Consider the following 24435-nt stretch of genomic DNA (forward strand, 5'->3'; position numbering starts at 1 on the left):
TTGAAAAAAAAATTTAAGTTACAGCACATTTTACAAAACTGTGGGCGTAGCATTTTTGTGGGCGTGGCAATATGGGTCAATGCGTTTATGTCTCTGGAATCTGCATGCTAACCTAAACTTTCTAGCTTTTAAAGTTCTTAAGATCTCGTTCATAGGGACGGACAAACGAACAGAAATGCGGACGGATAGACGGATTTGGCCATATTGACTACGCTAGTGATCCTGATCAAGAAGGTAAGATAAGATAAGATTAGATTTTTAGGGTCGAAAACGCTTGCTTATATCTGTAACAAAAGTTTCTAGGGTCTCCCACATTCAAAAAACCATTTACGCTTTGAGTTCAATCAATTCAGATCCACTGATGTAAAGTAGTGTGGTCGCCATTTTCAAAAACCGTTTTTAAGATGTAATACTTTATCCATTGTTTAAATGATATGTATAATATCTATCCAGCTTTTTAGCTGTAGTATATGTACCGTTTTTATCAACTAATAGAATTTACACAGATTCAGTTCCCCCAGTACTTCTATGCAAAACGAAACAAATTCAATAAACTTATTAAGGATCAAAATCATAATTGGTCAAGACTTCTTTTATATATTGTTAACGTAAGAAATAAAGAAATTAAAAACCTAAAAACACTATAAAGCTACCCGTTAATCAGCTAGTAGAAGTGCGAACGAGAAATTTCATCATCATCAGTTTTTGGCGGCTTGTGGGCGTTAGGGTGGGCGTGGTAACGTGAATCGACAAACTTGCGCAAACTTGTGCATAGACGCAGCCTCTGTCTCTGGAGTCTGCATGCTGAATCTCAACTTACTTGCTGCTTTTTCAGTTCCTGAAATCTCGACGTTCATACGGACAAACAGACAGACGGATAGACGAACGGACATAGCCACACCGACTCGAATTTAGTATTTATTTAGTTTATTAAACCTTACCTTACCTTATACATTAAACGCATTAATATTTACTTGAGAAACTGTACAAGAGGAACAAATCATTTCGTTTCTGTGATGCACATGTGGTTGTCCAGATTGCACGGCCAATGAAATTAAACTTCTTAATGAATTAAGAAGAAAAATGGAAATTGCAACCTGTAAGTTTTTCATTAAACATTGGGTTGATACATTTCTTTGAGTTCGTTTTTACAAGATATTATTAAAAATTTTATCATCAAGCCTCCGTTTATAAGTAAAAGTCAGAAAATACTGGTTTTAACTGCCTGTTGATTCGAAACGGTTAACAGATTTCCTTAACAGCAGACTGAGAACAGCGACCAGACTTACTGTCCTTCGTCCCTGCCACATCGTTATTCGTGGCGCTCCCCTGCCGAAAACGAGAAGATGGAACACATCGAAGACATGCGGGAACAGGACCACAGGGGAAGTCCTCTGTTCCGATTCCCACATCTTCCTGCAGGACGGTGCAGAACGTCCGGGCCTGCAAAACTTGAAGTAAGCAATAGGAGACATGTGGGAAGAGGTCCACAGGGGAAGATGGGAACACTGAAAATCGGAACTATGAGGGACGGAACGAACGAATCGCGAAGGACGAAACGTTCCGAATCAGGAGGAGCATAATCATCCCAGTTGAAATGGACTATTTGGCACAGGCACACTTCGAATCGCGAAATAGTCCGCATTCAGTTTTAAATTTGCATGCCGTAGTGGCGAACGTAGAGCGGGAAAAAGCGCATAGTTCGGAAATCTTTTAAAAGAAGGCATAAGTTTGGATCACTTCGCGTTCGCGTGATTGTGATTGCGGGCTCCGAGAGTGAATGCACTTTTCCCGTATTCAAAACCTGATTCTAATGTATCGGTGGCCGGTATTTGTTTGTGCGTATCTGTGCCAACCAGAATGTGGGCGTGTCCGCCCCCGTCGCGCTATAAAGTAAAAGTGTCGCGAAGTGAAGTGCGAGAATGTCCGCCCCCCGATTTCCGAAAGGGCGCTGTAAAATCCTGTGAGCTACGATTGTGAGTGCAATGTGTCTTTTGTAAATCAAGGAAAATCACATTTTAAATTGCTGCGCATTAGAACGAATACAGATACAAAGACAGGGCCACAAGGAGGCAGCCAGGCAAGATCGAAAGTCAAACGCCGTCAAGCATTGATTGCGTTGTCGTCTATCCACGAAACGTGGGGAATAAAAAAAATAACGAATGAGGATGTGAACCATTTGACTGATGTGAATGGAGTGAAAGATGTGACCTGGCCAAGGTTCCACCTCTTCCCTTGCATGGTGGCACGTGCTATTGTCTGCCCCCATTTATTTCAATTTGATTATATTGAAGAGCATATGATGTAATATATGGAAATTTAATCTGATTAGAGGCTGGCTAAGCTAAGCCTCACCTTGGAATCGTGCTCCTCCATGGATTTAAAAACTCATTAATGCACAAAAACATTAGTCCTCCCATCTTTGGTATCATTACTCAGGCAGAAGGTCGCAAACCAAAGGAAGGTTGGAGTTAGCAACGCTGCCAGCAAAGCAATAAGGTGTTGAAACAGGTGCCGTTATTGGCCCCGATATTGGATATTGGAAAACGCAAAATGGATTTGATGCTTGCCAGCGCAAAGAAATTCGGGAAAAGTATCAAATATCACAAGGTTGAATTTCAAGAACTCTTAAGTATTTCTTTAGAAATTCAGCTAGAAAAGAACACTTTGCCTGATAGAACGACAGTTTCAGTACAGTTTAAATGTCAATAGTGAAGGAGTGGGCGGTCAAGGTTCCTCAGTATTTCGGAAAGTCGATATTGATGATTCGGGAACATTTTAAAATTAAAAGGCAATCAAGTTACGAATTGTTTAAGGCAGGATTTTAAACAACATTTTAAGGCATTGAAACGATATTTTTGAAACTTTTGCTTTGTTGAGTAAAGCGTATAGCCAGTAATGTATTACAAAAACTTTAAATTTGCATTGTTGTGTTTATATTTAATATTTCATATTTGTATTCATTGAGTAAATAATCGTCTTAAGATCCTAGATTCGTTGAGGTCAAAAAAAGCGGCTTAAAATACATGTTTAGAGTTCGTCGACCAGAGTAGTCTGTGTACCTCCCTAAGAAATGTTTTTTATTTGTTGAGTTTTGCGGCTTAGCTACCCTAATTACACAATGGTCAGCATCGCCTGACATCCTTCTAATCGTCCCGTGTTATGGAGTGCAATAATGCATAAGGATTTTGTAATTTTTTGCCATTTAGGGACTTTGATTTGGATGCTCGGGTGACTCTGAGCTGGATAAATGGGGATCTGGCATTCATTTAGAGAAGTCGACACAGATTTGTGAGCAAAACGACTATTTGGCCAACAAAAAATAACGAGCAAGCCATTAAAAATTTGCCAAACTCAGCAGAAGTGGAGAAACTAGAACTCATGGAAGGTGCAAGGGAAGAGAATTGGGGCCATGCAATTCATTAATTTATTGACTTTTAATCAAGCCAGCCCGAAACTTACGCCCAGAGCCATAAGCGGATAAATATCCATTTATCACATAAATAGAATGCCAAGAGTAGTGAATCCTGCTAGTTTCCTCTTTTCTGCTCTTTGTGCTTCTCGAACCAAACTTATTCTTTTGCGTTTCTAGTCTGGCTGCTGCGGTTGGCCTGCCAAATAAAGCAAGAAATAAGTTAAAACATACGTTCTGTGCGGTCTGACTCGGTGGAATAAAACAAATCCTGGCCAACTGGCGGAGCAGCCCCAGTCACGTCCGCACTACCACAACTACTGCTCCGCCGGCACAGTGCGGTATGCAAATTCAACCGACAAGACTTCATAAAAGCAAGGCAAATAATTAAATAACAGCCCGGCAGCAAACAGCACGCAGCAGCATGACATTCTACTTGAGCCGAAGAAACTTGCATTAACTAGCTGCGCGAAATAAATACGAAATACCAAGTACCAAGTGCCAAATACGAAATCCGAACGTTAATCTCAAACCAATCCCAGCTCCGTTTTGCCCAGGTGCGACATCCGACAGATGCCCACTCCCAGCGGAATGTCCTGGCGGCAGAAGGAGCGCAGCGCGGGAGGAGCAATTGCACAAGGGGCAGGCATCCTGGACGGGACCGGGAGGAGCTCGGGATATGCCAGCATACTGCTGGCGTTTCTGGCAGCTGCCAGCTTTCGTGGCATGCGAGCGCGTAAGTGTAAACTTCTTTTACTTGAGGTGATGCTGATACGACATTCCGGGATACACATCTACGAACGGATTTCGCGAAAAGTGGTGGCCGAATTATATTCTAAAAAAAACATATATTGAGTTTATAGAAGTAACTAGATAAATACTACATTTTATCTGTTTTACAATAATACCATTGATACCATTGATAATGGTTTGCTGAACTTCTTTGTATTTACTAGGAGCACTTAATCTAATATTGGACCATATAAATCATGCGGTTTTGAATTAAGAAGCAAACTTTTTATGATCTCACGTTAGTTTTTCAAGAAACCAATTATAATCGCATGCGATCATAGGGCGCAAATCGATGTTATGAAACACCTGATTTCCCACCGTTCGCACAAGGAACTAGCCGGTATAGGTTGATCCCTTTGGCATTCAAGTCATTCAAGTCCGCGGGAAAATCGCTTCCAGGAAGGCCCCAGAGAACTGGTGTTTACCATGGGAGTCCGTCCCAAGTCCCATATACTAAACACTGAACACCGAACACAGAATCCCTGCACCCTTGTCCAACTTTTGGCTACGTGCTCGGCTCCTTTCCGAACTGCTGAGTTGAGTTGAGTTTCATGTTTCATGGCTTTGCTGTTCTGTGTGGCGCTAAGCTTTTGTTTTTGCATGCATAGTTAATTCAATTTCGCACATTTTTGTGCAAGTGTCGAGTGAAGCGTTTGCCAAATTTAATTTACATGATGAGATTTGCTTGGCTGCATTGTCGTTGGCAACTCGTTGGCACGATTTTTATAAGCTTGTCGAGTTAATTTAATCGTGCAGTGCAAATTTTCATTTAGAAGAGCTCACACACGCGCTCCTATGAATGTCAGACACCTGTCACGCGAGAGGAAATCTTGCTTTCGGTGCCAGGAACTCATTACGCATACGCAGCGTGTAGAGATTTTGATTTTTGCTTAGTTTATGAAAATGCCTGGCATATTTCTAGGCCATCCTAAACGGAAGGGGTCGGCTAACCCGTCCCTGTTTCTGAGTCTCCAGTTGATTAAATTTCATGCGTGCATGGGGGGAGCGGGGTGTCCGTTCAACATGTCGGATGCGTCAAGGAACTCCTCTCCCTTGTAAAATTACAACTGGTCCTGGCCGACTGTGCAAATAGCTTTCATAAAATTGTCGAATTCATGCTTTGGTTTTACCTTGATTCTCGATTTTTCCCGAGGTTTTGATACAATAAATTATAAGAGTTTTCTTTTTCAGCCTGAAAGAAGGCTTGCCTCGGATTGTTTCCCCTTCCGAGAAAACCCTTTAATATTGCAGCCTCACATATTTATTACTTATTCACTAACAACTCCAAACAGTACACTTAAGGCGACAGCAAGCTTTAAGTTCCTGGGGTTGTGTAATTGTTTAATAGTATTTATTATATTTTTTTGTGCTGCCACATCTAATCAATCTCAGTTGAACTGCTGGCAATGCGAAGGCAATATCATTAACAACACATGACCCAGTCCCCGCATCCGGGCTCATATGTTATATAATTAAATTGGGCACCAGCAAAAACGCACAGGACCACCCACACACTCACACACACTCAAGTAGACCGAGAGAGGGTGAAATTTGTGGGAGACAGTGGGACAACGCGAGAACAGAAATAAGTAGACACTCAAATAACACTTAAGCCATCAATCAGCGCACTAGCCAAGGTCAAAAGCCCAGCCACGCCCATGTCCATCTCCGTTAATTATGCCACGACCATACCGCATACAAAACAACAGCGGGCGAATCAACTGTTTTATATAAGAGATACAAGCAATTTCCATAGGACGCTGCTTCCAAGACAAATGGCGGTCAAATGTCACGTTTAATTTATTTATGGCCAAAACACATAACCGTTGGAAGGACCGCAGTAAAAATAGGCACTCGCCCAATGGGCAGTCGAGGGAGGAAGATGGGCGTGGCACAAGGACCGAGCTTTAATTAAATAACTGCGCTAAGTGGAGCCAAAGAGTTGGCGTTGCTAATACAGCCATTAGCTAAATTCGCTGAGAGCCCATAAATTTCACGGTGCAACTCAGGAATCACAAAATAATTCCCGTGCCCTGTACTCCCTTGAATAAATTCTGGCTTACCCAATGCGGAGCTTGGCGATACTTCAGATAAATAAATAGCTCCTGGCAGTAATTAATGAAGTCCGGATTGTTGTCCTGCCTCAGTTTTTATATGCAAGCCATATGTTTTGCTCTAAAGGTGGCCTCACCGACATTTTCGCCTGGAGCATTGGTTTTAAGTAAGCTTATAAATCATAATAGAATATATATACGAAAACCGTTTATTATCCAGCATTGGCAGAATTCACTGAAGTAAATTTGTAAAAAAAAAAGGTTTCCGAGTAACTATACACTCATTGGCATTTCCGGCAGCATATATAAAAATTGTTATATAATTGTTATATTCATTTCGAGTTTCTATAATAGCAGTGCAAGGCTAAACTACATTATATGTTGAATGCTACTCCAATTAAAGAGGATCCACAGGATTCTTTTCCTCGTTTTGATAGTAATACACCCTTTAACACCTCCACTTATTTCGAATATTTACTGAGGCACTAAATTCGGTTCCGGACAAGTGGACTATACATAGTTGTACTTAATCGGCCCACACGAGAATGTTTGGGCCGCGTTTCGCATGAAGTCAGTAATGAGCACCCGGCCTAACTCGATTGTTTCGCGTTGAATAGTTCCTGTGTGCAAATTATGAGCAATATCAATGCGATAGAAACAATCGTCAATCAGGAGACGCGGTGGCGAAGTGCTGTGAAAATTCGGGGAAAAAAGCTGTACAGCATGTCGAGTTTTAAATGGGCGGGCCCTGCCACGCCCCACCGCTCAACGCCCCGCCCCCATACTCTCCATTTAAGCCCTGTAATTGCTGTGTACGAGAACTGAATACCGCAAAATGGCGAGGCGGCCAATGTCGGCAAGTAAGCGATACGACGTGTTACCATTTGGCTAAAACAAAAAATGAAACGTACTCTTAAGGTAGCGATGTATGAAACAAGGATTGCGATGGGACACTCACATTCACTGTCTTCAGAATTCATTAGGATCTGAAGAACTTAGTTAATACTTTCATAATTTCCATGTAACCAAGAATAAGAAATATTAATAGACCTCTAGACTTTTACTGACGTACTGATCGCCGTCGACTATACATCAGAACCTGTACCCTTGTCAGAAATCAGCTGTTATCGGGACTACATGGCCAAGATGCCGAGGTGGCCAGTCGCAGTAAAAGGGTAACCGCAAGAAAACGTGCCACCGTTGATAAAATGTGCGACGGCTGCTGATGTAGGTCGGATCCGGACATATTGTGCCGGATTGGAGTGGCGTTGAGCGCGGCACGGGTAGGTGATGTAGGACATGGCCTATCCCAATGCAGGACCTGGAATTTATGATTCCATTTTTACGTCTCTGCTCGTTCTTGCAAAGAGCCTTCAACCATGTGAAGAGTTTCTTTGGGAATGCGGGCGGTAAAACTGTGTGGGGAATGCAAATGGTTGTGGCTTGTGAATTTCTCTCGCAACAATGAGCAATGCTTCCCCGTGGCCGGAACCCAATCCAATCCAACTGCGCCCATGCTAACTGTCCCCATACACATGGAATCAGATGGTTTCATAAAAATTAAATGGTTTTAAATGATGACCGCCTTTATTGAATGAAGTTAAGAAGAATTAAAGTAAAGTCGACTTATTAAATAGTTTAAATAATGTGCAAGTGAAAAATAATCATTATCCACCTCCATATATGGGCTAGAATAATTGGTTAGATACCTCCATTGTCAAACACATTGGAACATAACATGTTTCTTATTATACACGTTACTCGTAGAGTAAACGGGTATACTAGATTCGTTGAAAAGTATGTAACAGGCAGAAGGAAGCGTTTCCGACCATATAAAGTATATATATTCTTGATCAGGATCAAGCCGAGTCGATTTGGCCATGTCCGTCTGTCCGTCCGTCTGTCTGTCCGTATGAACGTCGAGATCTCAGGAACTACAAAACTAGAAAGTTGAGATTAAGCATACAGACTCCAGGGACATAGACGCAGCGACAGTTGTCGAATCATGCTGCCATCCCACTCTAACGCCTACAAACCGCCCAAAACTGCCACGTCCACACTTTTAAATAATGTTTTGATATTTTTTCATTTTTGTATTAGTCTTGTAAATTTCTATCGATTTGCCAAATAACTTTTTGCCACGCCCACTCTAACGCCCACAAACCGCCAAAAACTGTCAGTGTTGAAGACCTCCTTCGCACTTTCACTAGCTGAGTAACGGGTATCAGATAGTCGGGGAACTCGACTATAGCGTTCTCTCTTGTTTTGAATTAATTTTCGTAGCATACTTGCCTCTTTTTCTCTGCGTGCGTGTGACAGCCATTTGAATAGATCGATTGTGCATGTTTTGAGTCTGGAGCGACATAAGAGGATTAAGGAGTTGCTAATATTTGCTGAATGCTGCGAACCAATAAATGACATGTTATGCCCTCTAATTAATGCGCCTCGACATGCGACACGCGTGTGCGGCTTCTGACCAAATGATTCTGACTAGTCCCTTCTGGGTCTTGACCCAGCCTGCACATCCCAAAACAGGCGCTGTCGGCTTAATTTATGCACATACATAAATACCAATGAGCCACACCTCGAAGGCGCCATCGCAAGAAACCGGGTGAGAAGCCAATTCTTGTGGCCCCATCCTGGCCGGTCCGGCGTTTCATTTTTCAACTGTCGCCTACCACAAAGCCAGTGACACCTTCGACTCCCCGCCTGAAGATGGTGCAGAAGGGGTTATCTGGAGGCACTTCGGGCGTGAATACATACATGGAAATTAAAATGTTGTTAGGTCAGGCGATGGTTCCATTATTTTTTTCAGATTTAATTCTATGAAAGTAACTGTGGAAATTTATCTTTAACGGACACTAGCTCCAGGCAAGGAGAGGTACGGATTCCTAACAGTTTATAATAAATCAAAAGCGATACAAATCTGAACAAATGGCACACGAAGTCAAATAAGTGAGGTCCAACATTCGACAGCAACTTAAGTCACTGTATATTCTCAAAACTTCTACCCAGGCAATCAAAGTAAAATATGGCGTCAGATTTGAACTCCAATTCCAATGTATATGCAGTGTTAAAATGGAGATTTTAACTTTGTTGTAAGCCAACACGTATCATAATCCTGTAAAATGCTTAACCTACCTTCTACAGATTGTCATATATTTAATATATTACACAATTTCATTTTCAGCGTATTGCTTTTGTATTTTTAAAAGACTAAACAGTCACAGGCTTAAAGAAACAAACTTTGTTCCTAATACTAAAACACTGTGAATCAAAAACAGTTAAAAAATACAGCCATGAGTTCCGATCAAAGTTATTGCCCTAATTGGTTCCGAATCGGATCTAGTTCGTTAGACCTGACACCTATTTTGTTTACACAAACCCGACTGGTGTGGCTTAAGAATGTTAATGTTAATATTAACTGTTAAGAATTGATAATAAATTAAAATAGTAATTAATCGATATTAAGAACCAACATTCACACTCATTTCATCTTGACAACCCTAAAGAGCTGGATAATTACTAGGAGTTTAACAAGCGCTATTACAGGTATTATGTTTGAGATTATTGGATAAAAGCCGAATGCAAATTATTTACTCTTATCGTGGGTACTTCAGGCTGGACTTGCTTTTAAATTAAACAGACTGATTTGGATTAGCAAACGGGTAAACAGTCATAAACATTTTAGCTTAGTGATTCCTGGAAACAGCTGATCTAAGAAAGTTCGAGAACGCAACCGCTCAGAATGGCCGATAAACTTAGTGCGCAGAGGAATGATTCCCGGTTAAGGACGCAGTGCCGCATTCTCCATTCAAAGCAGACGGACCTGCTCAGTCAACTGCTGCCCAACACCCAAGTGCTGCGAAAACTGCGTTCCCTCTCCATCGGGAGCATTTCCCAAGCAGCTCTGGAGGAGATCTTTGCTAACTGCAGTCAGCTGGAGAGCCTACTTCTGTGCGACAGGACGGGTTCCGGAGTCCTTTATGATATTCGGAGCATAGGGCTCTGCTGGATGTTGAAGGTGCTGCTACTGCCGCTGAATGTAGGGACGCCACTGGCCATCTGCTCTCTGGTGAACCTCACCCATCTAACCCTTCAGCGCCAGAAACTTAGTCAGGAAACGGACTGGATGCCTACCGTCCTGGCCATCATCCATGCCAAGCGATTCAATCTTCAAGGACTCAGCTTTGATGGCTCCTGGCTGATCGCTCCTCTGAATCTGTCCCACCTTCAGCTGGCTCAATGTACAGCCCTCACCGATCTGAAACTGAGCAACTGCAAACTGGGTGAGGCAGACAGCCCCCCATTGCCCTTCTCCTGCCAAAGGATCAGCTTCCGGCGATGCTCCATGGGCAAACCCCTTTGTTACATAGGGACCCATCCGCTATTAAAGAAACTGGAGCTGTTTGACTGCCGGATTTTGTCTGAAATTCCCATTCTAAGTCGCATCTTAAACGTAAGGAGGCACCAGCCTGTCGACGGACCACTCCTGCTCACTTTTAGCCAGTCCATAAGACTACATTCTGAGCTCACGAAGTGGACCCATGAGGATGTGAGTGCCCACAGCAAGTGGCTGCAAGTAAAGGAACTGGAGCCCCACCAGGCAGATACATGGCACCAACCAGTCGGCACAGTTTCCATGAAGTTTGCCCGTTCCATAAATTATCTGCCCAATCTCAAGCTCCCAGAGGAGAGTATCCCAAATGCGGCTGATGTTGTCAGGAAGCTGGATCCTTTATAAGGAGTTAAATCCGAGTAGTAATTACAAAAATATATAAAAGGGTAATGGCTGAACATCTTAAAAACTTGGTATGGTGAAAATGTAGGTATTAGCATTAGCAACCTCCAGCTGTGCATCACTGAAAAAGTATTTTTATCAAGTTGTAATCAAAATGGAATGCAGTACAACTTTCATAATGGAATTTTCCAATTTAATTGTGGAATTTTTGAGGAAAGCACCTATAACCCCTGCTCTCTTCAAATAACAAATTTCTTTACTCCCACAATTTAATGCATGCAAATCCCACGTGAAATACCTTCAGTCGACATATGCCCCCAATCCCTTCAAGTGGCACACAACATATTAAATTTATCAAATATAAACTCGAAAGGCTTCGCCATGTTAGCCCCATATTAGCATTAGGATTGCCATTATTCCAGTCGGATGAGTTTTGTTTATCATCGAGCACATAAATTACAAAAAGTTGCCAAAAACAAGGACTAAAGTGAAATTTATGTGTACCGCATGTAATTAATAATAAAAGAAATCGCGCAAACGAATTAAATGGTTCTGTGTGTGTTTAACTTGCTTGTTAGCCCGTCCAGAACGGCGCTTAATTAGACCAAGTCCCCGCTGCCCCAGTCCTCCCATCACTAACTTTATGTTTGAGCCAACTTAATTGGGTCCGAGCAGCAGTGCACCAGCTAATAAGGTTAACCAATTCCAGCAGCAATGGGTACTTGGGCGAAGGAAATTGAATCGTACAGGTGGAGATGGAGGATAGATGGTGGTACAAAGCAAAGATCGTAAATGGTATTGATGGGCTGCGGAGTTCGTTGAGATTGATTCGCTGTCTTCCTTCCGTTTCCAAATGCCAATGATTTAATTCTTAAATTAATTGTCGTAAGCTATAAGAAAAGTCAAAACTGATTTTTAAATAAAAGGAAGATCATTTTAATTCGAAATAGATTAACTTAAACAAAACATAAGTTAGAATATGTCTAGAACTTACTCACAGTAATGTGAAATGCAAAAAAAGCAAACTTTTAAATACTATTTAAGTCATTTAATAACCGCAAATATCGTTCTCAGTAAAGAATTTCGGAATTACCTAACTATTAAAGGTGATTTAAAAGTTTTAATACTTTATTAATTAATAACAAGAATAGGAGAAGTCGTTAAACGTTCCGACGTAATCCCTAAAATTTTAATTTCTGCAGAATTGAAATGGTTGTTTAGTTTCCAAACGATATAATCCATGCATCATCTCATGGCAGCAGTCCGATTAGACATGAACCCCTGACTGGGTTTTTCCTTTTTCAACTTTGCACTCGAATGAATACGAAATTCACGCGAAATTCCCTGACAGAAACCACGACAATGATAAAGTTACCCCAGCAGCCCCACGCCTAAAAGCTCCCACTTGAATTATTATGTTATAGCCATTGGGTGGAGGTCTCCATACTCTACATACTATACTCGGTTTTCTGAGCTCTGAGTTCTGAGCTTAGGGTCCTGTGTTCCGAAGCCGAAAAGTTTGCACCAATCATTGCTCAACCATTTGAGCACAAATTTTAAATTTATTGCCCAAACAATGCGACAGCAAACAATAACATTAACAAACTAATAATTCAAGACCCTTTAAATGGTTTCAATTATGTGCCCAAAGTGTGTGACGAGTGCCGGAAAAAGGAAAGGGATGGAATGGATGGGGAGGTAGTCAGCCCCATGGCAGAAACCAAAAACCTAAATCAGTTTATTTGATTTACTGAACAGTTAAACTAATTACCGCACAACAAAACTGCGGCTCTCACTTACCGGTGTTGTTCTTTCACTTGTGCTGCTGGTTGTTGTCGACTACTGTCTATATAAAGCCTTGTGTGCAAATAGTTATACCCGTTACTCGTAGAGTAAAAGGGTATACTAGATTCGTTGAAAAGTATGTAACAGGCAGAAGGAAGCGTTTCCGACCATATAAAGTATATATATTCTTGATCAGGATCAATAGCGGAGTCGATTTGGCCATGTCCGTCTGTCCGTCCGTCTGTCCGTCTGTCCGTCCGTCCGTCTGTCCGTCTGTCTGTCCGTATGAACGTCGAGATCTCAGGAACTACAAAAGCTAGAAAGTTGAGATTAAGCATACAGACTCCAGAGACATAGACGCAGCGCAAGTTTGTCGATTCATGTTGCCACGCCCACTCTAACGCCCACAAACCGCCCAAAACTGCCACGCCCACACTTTTGAAAAATGTTTTGATATTTTTTCATTTTTGTATTGGTCTTGTAAATTTCTATCGATTTGTCAAAAAAATTTTTGCCACGCCCACTCTAACGCCCACAAACCGCCCAAAGCTGCCACGCCCACACTTTTGAAAAATGTTTTGAAATTTTTTCATTTTTTTATTAGTCTTGTAAAATTCTATCGATTTGCCAAAATACTTTCTGCCACGCCCAATACAACGCCCACAAACCGCCCAAAGCTGCTACGCCCACACTTTTGAAAAATGTTTTGAAATTTTTTCATTTTTGTATTGGTCTTGTAAATTTCTATCGATTTGCCAAAAAACTTTTTGCCACGCCCACTCTAACGCCCACAAACGGCGAAAAACTGTGTTTAAGACTCTCCTTCTCCCTTCCACTAACTGAGTAACGGGTATCAGATAGTCGGGGAACTCGACTATAGCGTTCTCTCTTGTTTTTAATTTTTGTACTGGTCTTGTAAATTTCTATCGATTTGCCAAAAAACTTTTTGCCACGCCCACTCTAACGCCCACAAACCGCCCAAAGCTGCCACGCCCACATTTTTGATAAATGTTTCGATATTTATACCCGTTACTCGTAGAGTAAAAGGGTATACTAGATTCGTTGAAAAGTATGTAACAGGCAGAAGGAAGCGTTTCCGACCATATAAAGTATATATATTCTTGATCAGGATCAATAGCCGAGTCGATTTGGCCATGTCCGTCTGTCCGTCTGTCCGTCTGTCTGTCCGTATGAACGTCGAGATCTCAGGAACTACAAAAGCTAGAAAGTTGAGACTAAGCACACAGACTCCAGAGACATAGACGCAGTGCAAGTTTGTCGATTCATGTTGCCACGCCCACTCTAACGCCCACAAACCGCCCAAAACTGCGACGCCCACACTTTTGAAAAATGTTTTAATATTTTTTCATTTTTGTATTGGTATGGTAAATTTCTATCGATTTGCAAAAAAACTTTTTGCCACGCCCACTCTAACGCCCACAAATTGCCAAAAACTGTCAGTGTTTAAGACTCTCCTTCGCACTTCCACCAGCTGAGTAACGGGTATCAGATAGTCGGGGAACTCGACTATAGCGTTCTCTCTTGTTTTTTATTTGAAAGCTCCATCTAACGAGGAAAAAAGTTTAAAGCTGTTGAACTCGTTTGCCCAGTGACCGATTGGCCCAGACTACATTTAGTTCAAAGCTTGTCTCCTTGAAGGTGTAGGTAAATGAAAGGTGTAACTGCCTTTCTATCCAGAATAAATAGTATTGACTACCTTAATTGGAGAAGTATCCTTTTGTTTAATAAAAACATATTTAGATTTACGACACGCAAGCAGGCAGAAGGAAGCGTTTCCGACCATATAAAGTATATATATTCTTGATCGAAATCAATAGAGAAGTCGATCCGGTAATGTTCGTCAGTTCGTCCGTTCGTAGATCTTAGGAACTATAAAAGCTAGAATGTTGAGATTAAGCATGCAGATTTGAGAGACATAGACACAGCGCAAGTTTCCACGCCCACTCTAACCCTCACAAACCGCCCGAAACGTCCACGTACGCACTTTTAAAAAATGTTTCGATATCTTCTTACTTTTGTATTAAATGGTTTTAAGGGCGCTTGACCTTTGAAATGAAAAATGATACCCGTTACTCAGCTAGTGAAAGTGCGAGTGTCTTCAACTCTGACAGTTTTTGGCGGTTTGTGCGCGTTGGAGTGGGTGTGGCAAATTTTTTTTTGGCAAACACCTATAGCAGAGATATATGCGAAATTTTTATACCCGTTACTCGTAGAGTAAAATGGTATACTAGATTCGTTGAAAAGTATGTAACAGGCAGAAGGAAGCGTTTCCGACCATATAGAGTATATATATTCTTGATCATATATATATTCTTGATCTGTCCGTCTGTCCGTCTGTCTGTCCGTCCGTATGAACGCTGTGATCTCAGGAACTACAAAAGCTACAAAGTTGAGATTAAGCATACAGACTCCAGAGACATAGACGCAGCGCAAGTTTGTCGATTCATGTTGCCACGCCCACTCTAACGCCCATACACCGCCCAAAACTGCCACGCCCACACTTTTGAAAAATGTTTTGATATTTTTTCATTTTTATATTGGTCTTGTAAATTTCTATCGATTTGCCAAAAAACTTTTTGCCACGCCCACTCTAACGCCCACAAACCGCCCAAAGCTGCTACGCCCACACTTTTGAAAAATGTTTTGAAATTTTTTCATTTTTGTATTGGTCTTGTAAATTTCTATCGATTTGCCAAAAAACTTTTTGCCACGCCCACTCTAACGCCCACAAACCGCGAAAAACTGTGTTTAAGACTCTCCTTCTCCCTTCCACTAACTGAGTAACGGGTATCAGATAGTCGGGGAACTCGACTATAGCGTTCTCTCTTGTTTTTCATTTTTTTATTAGTCTTGTAAATTTCTATCGATTTGCCAAATAACTTTTTGCCACGCCCACTCTAACGCCCACAAACCGCCCAAAGCTGCCACGCCCACATTTTTGATAAATGTTTCGATATTTATACCCGTTACTCGTAGAGTAAAAGGGTATACTAGATTCGTTGAAAAGTATGTAACAGGCAGAAGGAAGCGTTTCCGACCATATAAAGTATATATATTCTTGATCAGGATCAATAGCCGAGTCGATTTGGCCATGTCCGTCTGTCCGTCTGTCCGTCTGTCTGTCCGTATGAACGTCGAGATCTCAGGAACTACAAAAGCTAGAAAGTTGAGACTAAGCACACAGACTCCAGAGACATAGACGCAGTGCAAGTTTGTCGATTCATGTTGCCACGCCCACTCTAACGCCCACAAACCGCCCAAAACTGCGACGCCCACACTTTTGAAAAATGTTTTCATATTTTTTCATTTTTGTATTGGTATGGTAAATTTCTATCGATTTGCAAAAAAACTTTTTGCCACGCCCACTCTAACGCCCACAAATTGCCAAAAACTGTCAGTGTTTAAGACTCTCCTTCGCACTTCCACCAGCTGAGTAACGGGTATCAGATAGTCGGGGAACTCGACTATAGCGTTCTCTCTTGTTTTTTATTTGAAAGCTCCATCTACCCCATTTTGAATGGAATATGAAATCATTCAAATGGCCACGTCTTCGGTTGGTGGCGCGCACACGAAAGGTCCTTCTTTTGATGACTCTGTCAAACAAATCGGGCTGTATTTGATCGATGGCGTGGGGTATGTTAACTTTGAGGGCATCGGTGGTTTGCAGCTTGTTGGCATAGACCTGTGCCTTAAGAAAACCCCACAAGAAAAAGTCCAACGGGATCAAATCGCACGATCTCGGTGACCAGTTCAAGAGCGAGATGACCATGGCCGGAAATGGCTCGTGCAGAATATCCATCGTAGCGTGTGCTGTGTGGCACGTAATGCCTGTTGAAACCACATGTTGTCCAGATCCATATTCTCGATTTCAGGCCAAATAAAAGTTGGTTATCATCAACAGGTATCGCTCACCATTGGTACCGGCCACACCATTATCGTTTATGAAAAAATACGGACCAATCCGCACCAGACAGTCCCTTTTTAAAAATGCATTGCCACTTGGTGATCCACGTGTGGATTGGTCTCGTCCCGAATACGGAAATTTTGCTTGTGGACATAGCCATTCATCCAAAATTGCCGCTGAAGGTGATTTTTTTTTGCCAATCGGTGTCAAATTCCAACTGCTGTAATGCCTAGTCAGCGATCACACGGCGCTGTCTATGGTCATTTACCTTAAGCTCCTGGGTCAGCTGGATCCTGTACGGGTGCAGGCCCAAGTCCCGACGCAAAATTCGCCAAGTTGTCGTCTGCGAACTGAAGACCCATTTTCATAAACAATGTGCACGTGCTGCTCGACACTGTAACCTGCCATGTTGGCTCGGGAGGACGGAATGAATATAACCCACTGCATTTGACATACATATGTCACACAACATGGCCGCGATGAGCAAGCGTTCCTATTGGATAACCCTTTAGTTATGTCAATTTTTATCGATTTGCCAAACAACTGTTTGCCACGCCCACTCTCACGCCTACAAACTGGCCAAGCTTCCACTCTCACAGTTTCTAAAAAATGTGTTAATCGTGACTATAGAATTCTCAATTGTTTTTAAATTAGACTGCTTAGGCGCATATACATATCTGAGAAACATTAACATATTTCGACCTGATCGTAGGGGTGAGGCACACCCTGGAACTAATCGATTTAGAACTTACGGCAACAACTTTGCACAAAATTATGTTACTTAAAGCCACCTGCAGCGGCTACTAAGGCGGAGCAAATGCATGCAGCTGTGCAGCTCGCAAGTGGAAAAAGGAAACTATTTCTGCAAATTGTTCTCGAGCGAATCGTTTAATAAAAATGTAAGCTTGAGTGGAACTTCTCTGCAGTCTCCGCTCACTTTATGTTCGCATTTGGCATACTATTATTTACGCCCGAGGCGCAACCGTGGAACGGGGGGCGACGTCCGATGGTAGGCAAGCCACTGATGGGGATGGAAGGTGGATCTTTGGAGGATGGGTGCGTGGATAGGTGGTTGGGTGACCCCAGTCCCCACCGAGAGTACAATGTGGAGGGCATGACTCCGTATTTCAAGGCCCATCTGCGGCATAAGCTCTAATAAAATCGCAATGTGGCCGCGAGCTTAATTGGATCAGGAAAGGGACCAGGGACAGTGACCAGTCCGCCATTGTTTCATTGAGATTTCCAGAAGAGTCGAGTACAGTAAATACCCCAAAGAATAAATTCTTATTGACGACAATCTGTGCTGCAGAAAGCTTAAATCAATGCTTATTAAATGGTCCCTTCTTGCTATTCATTCTATAAACCATAAAAAGATCCTGAGAGTTTTAGAGCCTTTAATATAGTTTAATTGAATCAATCATAATTGATTGATGGACGCATTTCACACAGTGAGAACTAATTAAAGGCACAAGGTAGCCAATCGGGTGCGATAGCCCATTACGACGAAGGACATAAGGAATAGGCCAAAGGAGTTCAGGACAATCGCAGAAACGCTGAAAACCAGCTGAAACAAAGTCAGATACATAGGGAACTGGAAGATCCGTCCGTCGAACTTCATCAGTTGCTCCTGCTCCGAAGATGCGGCAGGCCTAAGCCTCCTTGTCCTCCACATGCAGGAGCAGAAGGAGCCAAGGAGCGATAGTTTTAGCTGCAGTGTCACTTCGTATCTGTTAGCCTGTGTAATACTAAATTTAATGGGGCAGGCTGAGCTCACGACTCCAAACTTAACTGAAGCAGAACTACGAGTATACCGGCCTGTAGGAGTAGGACCAGACCGCTGACCCAACATATTGAGCAGGACTACTGCCGCCGGTGGAGCACTGGATCTGGTCCTGCAGAAAGACCAGCTGTTCCACCCACTGGACCACATGCGCAGCGCGCCTTCGAAGAAGGTGGCCACCAGGCAGAGATGAAACACCATGAGCGGGGAGACGGCCCCGCCGGTTGACTTGCCCCATATCCACCGCCCTTTCTAGAATGGGGTCCCAGCCTGCGTCAGGAGCATGCTCTCAGATTCCGACTCCAAGCCGCAAGTTCACTTTAAGCTATGAGTATGACAGTCGTGGCAGTGATAACAAACGGCCCACGCCAGGCTGAGTAATCGGTACGGTCTGCCTCTAGTTTGTGGCACATCCTGAAAAGATTGCTGCGTTACGAGCCGTCCTAAGTAGTCCTTTTCCGGGCACAGCTGTCGTTTCGGGAATTTCACTTCGTAATGCGTTCCTGCCCTATTAACACACATATTTTATCATAGAAAAAATGGGTTATTAGTATTGTATTTAAACGAACATTTTTTAATATGAAATTTAAATTGTGTACTAGACTTTCTTGGACAACCATCATAACATAAAAAACGAAAATACAACTTTTAAACCCCTATACACTTGACCTCAATGCAATTGACCAGATGCTCAGAGTAAAAAAATTTGCATTTTCCATGATATATTGCAATATGCTGCTGGAAAATGTATATTTTCTATAATATCTTGCAATTTTACAATTAAAATACAAAAAGCTTTCCTAATGCGCACAATTTATGGAAGGTGACAAACAAACAGTTTCGGTGGGCTATATGCAAAATAACTTTACCCTTTGCATTGACCTATTAAATATTATACTAAAAATGCTTTATATTACATTTAAGACTTTAACAAGTATGTATGCGTTCGAACATGCAACATGTAGGAAGGCGAGTTTTCGACTTTATTCAGTATATATTTATATAATTATCCCCTTTATAGTTCCTAGTTTTTCCAACTGAAACAGCTTTACTGTTGTAGCAATCAGTTGAAAAAAACTGCTGAGGCTCATTAGACTTTACAAATGAAACTTTAAGGTAAATTGTATTGTCAGGTAAAAATTATCCATTTGATAAATTGTAATTATCCATTTGATAAGTGTAAGCCGACATATTGTAATTGTATAATTGTATGTACATATAAATGAATACATCAGAGGCAAAAGGTAGTTCCGAAAAAACTTCCTATTTAACTCAATTGACAGCTGCATATCGATTGTCAGTTTGTCTAAACTAAAAGCGTAAAACAATTATTTGTCCAGCAAAAACTTCGATAGGGTCCGCCAGCTCATGTGCCCATCATTCTTGACCTATTTTGCAGCACTGGCAGCCACGGCCACTCCGATGGAGAACACCTCCCTAATTTCCTCGCCTGCCAGGGGCACAACCACTATGGAATCGGCAGGATCTCCTGTCCTGATGCTGGGCAATGACCAACAGCAGCAGGAGGACGACACAACGGTGGTCGATCCCTGGAGCGACAGGCCCGACACTGCGACGCTGACAAGGGGTTTCTCGATTCCCACGTACTTGCCGCCCTTTCCGGAATTCATGCCAGCCGATTTGCCGCACATGCTGCGGAATGCCTCCTCTAAAGCAGCTCACCCCGCGGACATCAGCCCGTCTGGCGGTCCGATGCCATCTAAACCCAACGAGCAGTCCCGTCTCTACGCCTACGACAGCGAACAAAAGGCCCAGCAGCTGCGGCGCGAAAAGGAGCTGGCCAAGGAGCGGGAGCTCCTGCCCCGGCGCCAGCTTAGCCTACTCCCGCTGAACGCCACCGTCCAAGCTGGCCAACATGCCTATTTGCCGTGCAAGGTGAGTGAAGGACTGGGATTGGGGTTTTTTCAGAGTGGGTTCAACATCCAGTTGACTGGATTGAAAGTTATTGAAAGCTCCTAGTGGGAAATCGGTTTCTAAATCACATAATTTTAATTCTTGTTTGTGACACGAAATGCAGCAATAATGAATACATATCAAACAATATACAAATAATATCCATGACAATTTGCCCCTTGCAGCTCAACCAGCACTCCGGAAAACCGCTCTCATGGGTTCGGTTGCGGGATGAACATATCATTGCTGTGGATCACACAACCTTCATCAACGATGCTCGGTTCGCCTCGCTGCTCCAGTCTTCCACATCGACAACACTTGTATCCGGAGGGTTCCTTTCCACCACTGCGACGGCCCCGGCTGTCCTGGAAAACTCCTCCCACGCTATTCCTGGGGGTCACGAGAGGGGCAATAGCAGCAGCCTCAGCTGGACGCTGCAAATCAAGTATGTAAAGCTGGAGGACGCCGGCTGGTACGAGTGTCAGCTGGCAACGGAGCCCAAAATGAGCGCCAAGGTGCAGCTGTTTGTGATAAGTAAGTGAAACCACTGCTAACCTACAAATCCTCATACACCACAAGAAAAAATTAAGTAAAAAGATAATAGTTTAGATCAGAGCCGTATAACATGCATCCAACATAATGAATACCATATTCATACTAAAATATTGAGTTTTAAAATTAATAGGTAAGATAAGTTTTTCTGTCTGGTTAAATCTATTATATATTTCCAAATACGAAAGCTAGTTTCAAACGTAACCCTCAACCAAATGTAACTTCTGTGAACATCTAACAATCAGAAACCTACAATGCTGCACATTTCAACTCAAGCTCAATAGAAAGTGGGTTGACTTTTGGTTGAATTAATTTCCTGCGCAAGCCGCGATAATCTCTTTTATTTAATAAAATGAAACACCCATATACTACTCCTATCCCAAACCACAGCACCCCGAACCGAGCTAATCGGCGATCGGCAGCGCTTCGTGAAGGCCGGCAGCAGGGTGGAACTGCACTGCATCGTGCGTGGCACCCTGGAGGCCCCAAAGTATATATTCTGGTACCGCGGCGACCAACAAGTGACTGCCGAAAACGAGGCCAGCGGCGCCCAGAGCGGATGGTACACGCAAATCGACCGGAATATCTTCGGCAGCACCGAGCACAATCGGAACACAGTGAGCAGATTATGCAGATCCAAAATTCTTAAGCGGATTTCTCACGATATAAATTTTGCAGATTGGTTCCCTGATCATTCCTCTTGTGCGCAAGATTCACTCCGGCAACTATACGTGTGAGCCGGAAAACAGTGCGGCCGCTTCTATGCAACTGCACGTCCTGAGCGGTAGGTGACGAAAATTTTTGCAGGTCAGCTCTCCAGCCGATGTTACTACTATGGGTTCAGAATGGGTTTATGGAAGAGTTATTTTGTTCAAAACCGAAAGAGCTTATCAAAAATGAGACAGGACATACAGTTACCTTCAATACCAGTTACTTACCATACAGTTCCAGTAAACAGACGGACATAGCCAAATCGACTTTGCTGGTGATCGTTGCCTTTTCCATACATTCAACTAAATCGTCTACTAGCTCGATTCATCTGAAGTAATTAATTATTTATATCTTATTTCAGGGGAGTACTCCGCCTCCGCCATAAAATCGACTGCTACTGGGCGACATAGACTGGGCCACGGATACACCAGTCTACACCAGTGGCTAATCTTTCTTTTGGTGGCCCTAAACAAGACATGAGTAATCCTGGGAGAAGTCCTGCCATGCAGAGCGCTGGAATTATATGATCGGGTGTTTTGTCTAAGACATTAGTTCTATCTCTAGATAAAATGCACTTACACTCAAGCGATTACATTGTTTATTAAGCTTACTTCTTAAAGTCTAAGCCGAACTTAGGAAAAAAAAACTTTTTTATACAAATTCTAGACTTAACAATGTTTCCTTTCCTCTGGTAATAGGCCTTCATCACTAAGTATTAAAATAAGCATAAAATTCTGAATACTATTTATTTGTTATTTGCGTTAATAAATCCAAAGGCATATTATTTTCAAATTTTTGAGGATTTAATTTCTTTGCAGGTTTTCATAATATATATTCATTTGTATTGTGTTTATTAAGAAATCCTATAAATCATAAATAACATTCAATCATATATAAAATTGGACTCAAAAAGGCAGCACTTTCTACATAATACTTAATTTTCCCCATTTGTAAAAATAACAAAACTTAAAGAACTTAGCAAGAACTTATTTTATGGATGTAAAGCAACTGATACTTATTAAAAAACTAATTGTTAAAATATATATTTTTTAAATTTTTTTCCTTTTTTAAATAAAAGAATTTTTACCATTTCTGCATAACCTTTTTTTTTGTTGAGTCTCTCAGATTGGTTTACATTTTACATGGGCCCACTAATGCTAATTTGTAGACATTTAAACTGCGCCTCTAAGTTCCTGCCATATTCTCTTACCCCTTTCAAAGTAAGTTTCTTACCCTAATCCTCACTTATTTTTCATCCCATGAAGGCCTAACCCTCTCTTAAATTCCAGAAAACAATATTTTGAAATGCAAATACGAGTACTTGTCATAACTCATAGGAAGATGAATAAGTGTGAAGGCGTTTACTTAGCCACACGTAAATAAAAACCAAGAAAAGGGGAACATTTTCTTGGCCATTGTTTTATGGCCTGGCCAACTATAATTTTTTGCGATATTTCTGATTGCTCGCGGACTTTACGCTGCTCATTTATCTAGCCGCTAGTGAATAGAAAATGGAGCCTCAGTAACCATGGCCAAGATGCGGCGAAAGTTTTGTGGCCAAGTTTGAATCCTCCGGCCAAAGCTGGCCCACATTTCAAGTTCGCACACCTTGGTCTCCTGCCCTCACCCTGCTGCATCGGCAACTCAACAGACAATTTACAACTGGACGGATGGCGTGAGAAAGCCAGGAGTGGCTGTGAAGGTGGGAAAAGGATAGGCGGAAGAGGAGACTGGGCTAATCACTTTTTGATTTATTCGCCATGGCCGCCGCTGCCTAAAACTTTTCCCCACAGTTCATATTTTTCTTTTCACTCTGTGGCTGTTCCGCATTTTTCCTGCAGTTTTCCCCGTTGCTTCTGCGGTGTGGCCACTGTCAGCTGGGGGATATTGACAGCGGCGGATCGGAAGTCTGCAGGGGATTAGCTCTCGCCAATATTAAAAAATTCCGCGGCTGGCTATCCGAATGCCTCGCAGCAAACTGTCAACAATTTCTTAAAGTTCATTCCGCCCAGCCAACTGATTATGACCCAATCCCCAGGGGTTGTGCTGTATCAAAGAGATTGGCGCATTTTAATAATTCACATGGCACACTGCTGAAATATAAATTTCGGCCGCGCACGCAACGCCGAGAGGGATGCGTTTTAAAGACACCCACGCTTTTACATCGGCAATTCACCTTACCGTAAGCACAGACTTCGCATTTCGGGTCCTCGCCCGGTTAGTTATTCTTGTTTGAGCAAGTGGTTTAAGTTTGACAGCTGATTTTTAAATTATATTGTAGTAGGCCTGTGAAACCATCTATAACATACTTGTCGAAGCGGCCTTAAGCCTAATATTACTGAAGTAAAATGTTTCTAACCAATGCTGAGGTAGTAATACTTGATGCTAGTTCTAATGCACTGAGCCAGCGTAATTCAAATAATACAATTTTTCACAAATAATTTGTTTATTTTATTATAATACTAAGACTTACCGTGTAGTTTTTCTTTTCTAAAGTTTAGATAAGTCACGTTTTAGCTATAGGGATTAAACAAATATTGTGTATTATTTAAACAAATTCTTAAACACTAAAGCTAATAATTCAATCACAAAAAATGTAACTTTTTCTTTTCTATTTGAAAGTTTTGGCATGAATCCTGTTACCTGGACACTGGAAGTAATGTAAGAAGTTTTTCCTTAGTGTTGATTTTAAATTTGAGTAATTTTTTGGAAAATCAAACCAAGAGTATTTAGGAAGGTTGATGGCCGGGAACGGCTGAGTAGGTGCGT

General features: G+C 42.1%; 2 protein-coding genes across 5 annotated transcripts; both read left to right on the forward strand.

Annotated features, from left to right (window-relative positions):
- The first annotated feature begins 1633 nt into the window (after window positions 1-1633).
- LOC6535365 lies at window positions 1634-22759 on the forward strand. Of its 4 annotated transcripts, none has more exons than XM_015191600.3 (7): window positions 1635-1976; window positions 3955-4148; window positions 19889-20385; window positions 20589-20937; window positions 21346-21572; window positions 21634-21739; window positions 22028-22759. In XM_015191600.3, the coding sequence occupies exons 1-7, from the start codon at window positions 1861-1863 to the stop codon at window positions 22144-22146; spliced, it is 1608 nt and encodes a 535-aa protein (XP_015047086.1). In that variant the 5' UTR covers window positions 1635-1860; the 3' UTR covers window positions 22147-22759. The 4 variants fall into 4 exon arrangements, with proteins under 4 accessions (XP_039232032.1, XP_015047086.1, XP_039232031.1 ...); XM_039376097.1 differs by having other exon boundaries at window positions 3970-4148; XM_015191598.3 differs by having other exon boundaries at window positions 1636-1976; window positions 3593-4148.
- On the forward strand, window positions 8454-11541 carry LOC6535364. Its single transcript, XM_002095979.3, has 2 exons — window positions 8454-9810; window positions 9879-11541. Exon 2 carries the CDS (start codon window positions 10007-10009, stop codon window positions 11000-11002), a length of 996 nt encoding a protein of 331 aa, XP_002096015.2. The 5' UTR covers window positions 8454-9810; window positions 9879-10006; the 3' UTR covers window positions 11003-11541.
- Window positions 22760-24435: the final 1676 nt, after the last annotated feature.

Source organism: Drosophila yakuba, chromosome 3R (genome assembly GCF_016746365.2).
Source record: "Drosophila yakuba strain Tai18E2 chromosome 3R, Prin_Dyak_Tai18E2_2.1, whole genome shotgun sequence".
NCBI lineage: Eukaryota > Metazoa > Arthropoda > Insecta > Diptera > Drosophilidae > Drosophila > Drosophila yakuba.

What these genes read in the sequence shown, in the direction of transcription:
- LOC6535364 (XM_002095979.3), top strand. Translation starts at nt 10,007, where the DNA reads ATGGCCGATAAACTTAGTGCGCAGAGGAATGATTCCCGGTTAAGGACG.
- LOC6535365 (XM_015191600.3), top strand. Translation starts at nt 1,861, where the DNA reads ATGTGGGCGTGTCCGCCCCCGTCGCGCTATAAAGTAAAAGTGTCGCGA. An exon ending in CTTTCGTGGCATGCGAGCGC is followed by an intron (nt 4,149 to 19,888) that starts GTAAGTGTAAAC and finishes CCTATTTTGCAG; the next exon opens with CACTGGCAGCCACGGCCACT. An exon ending in GCAACTGCACGTCCTGAGCG is followed by an intron (nt 21,740 to 22,027) that starts GTAGGTGACGAA and finishes ATCTTATTTCAG; the next exon opens with GGGAGTACTCCGCCTCCGCC.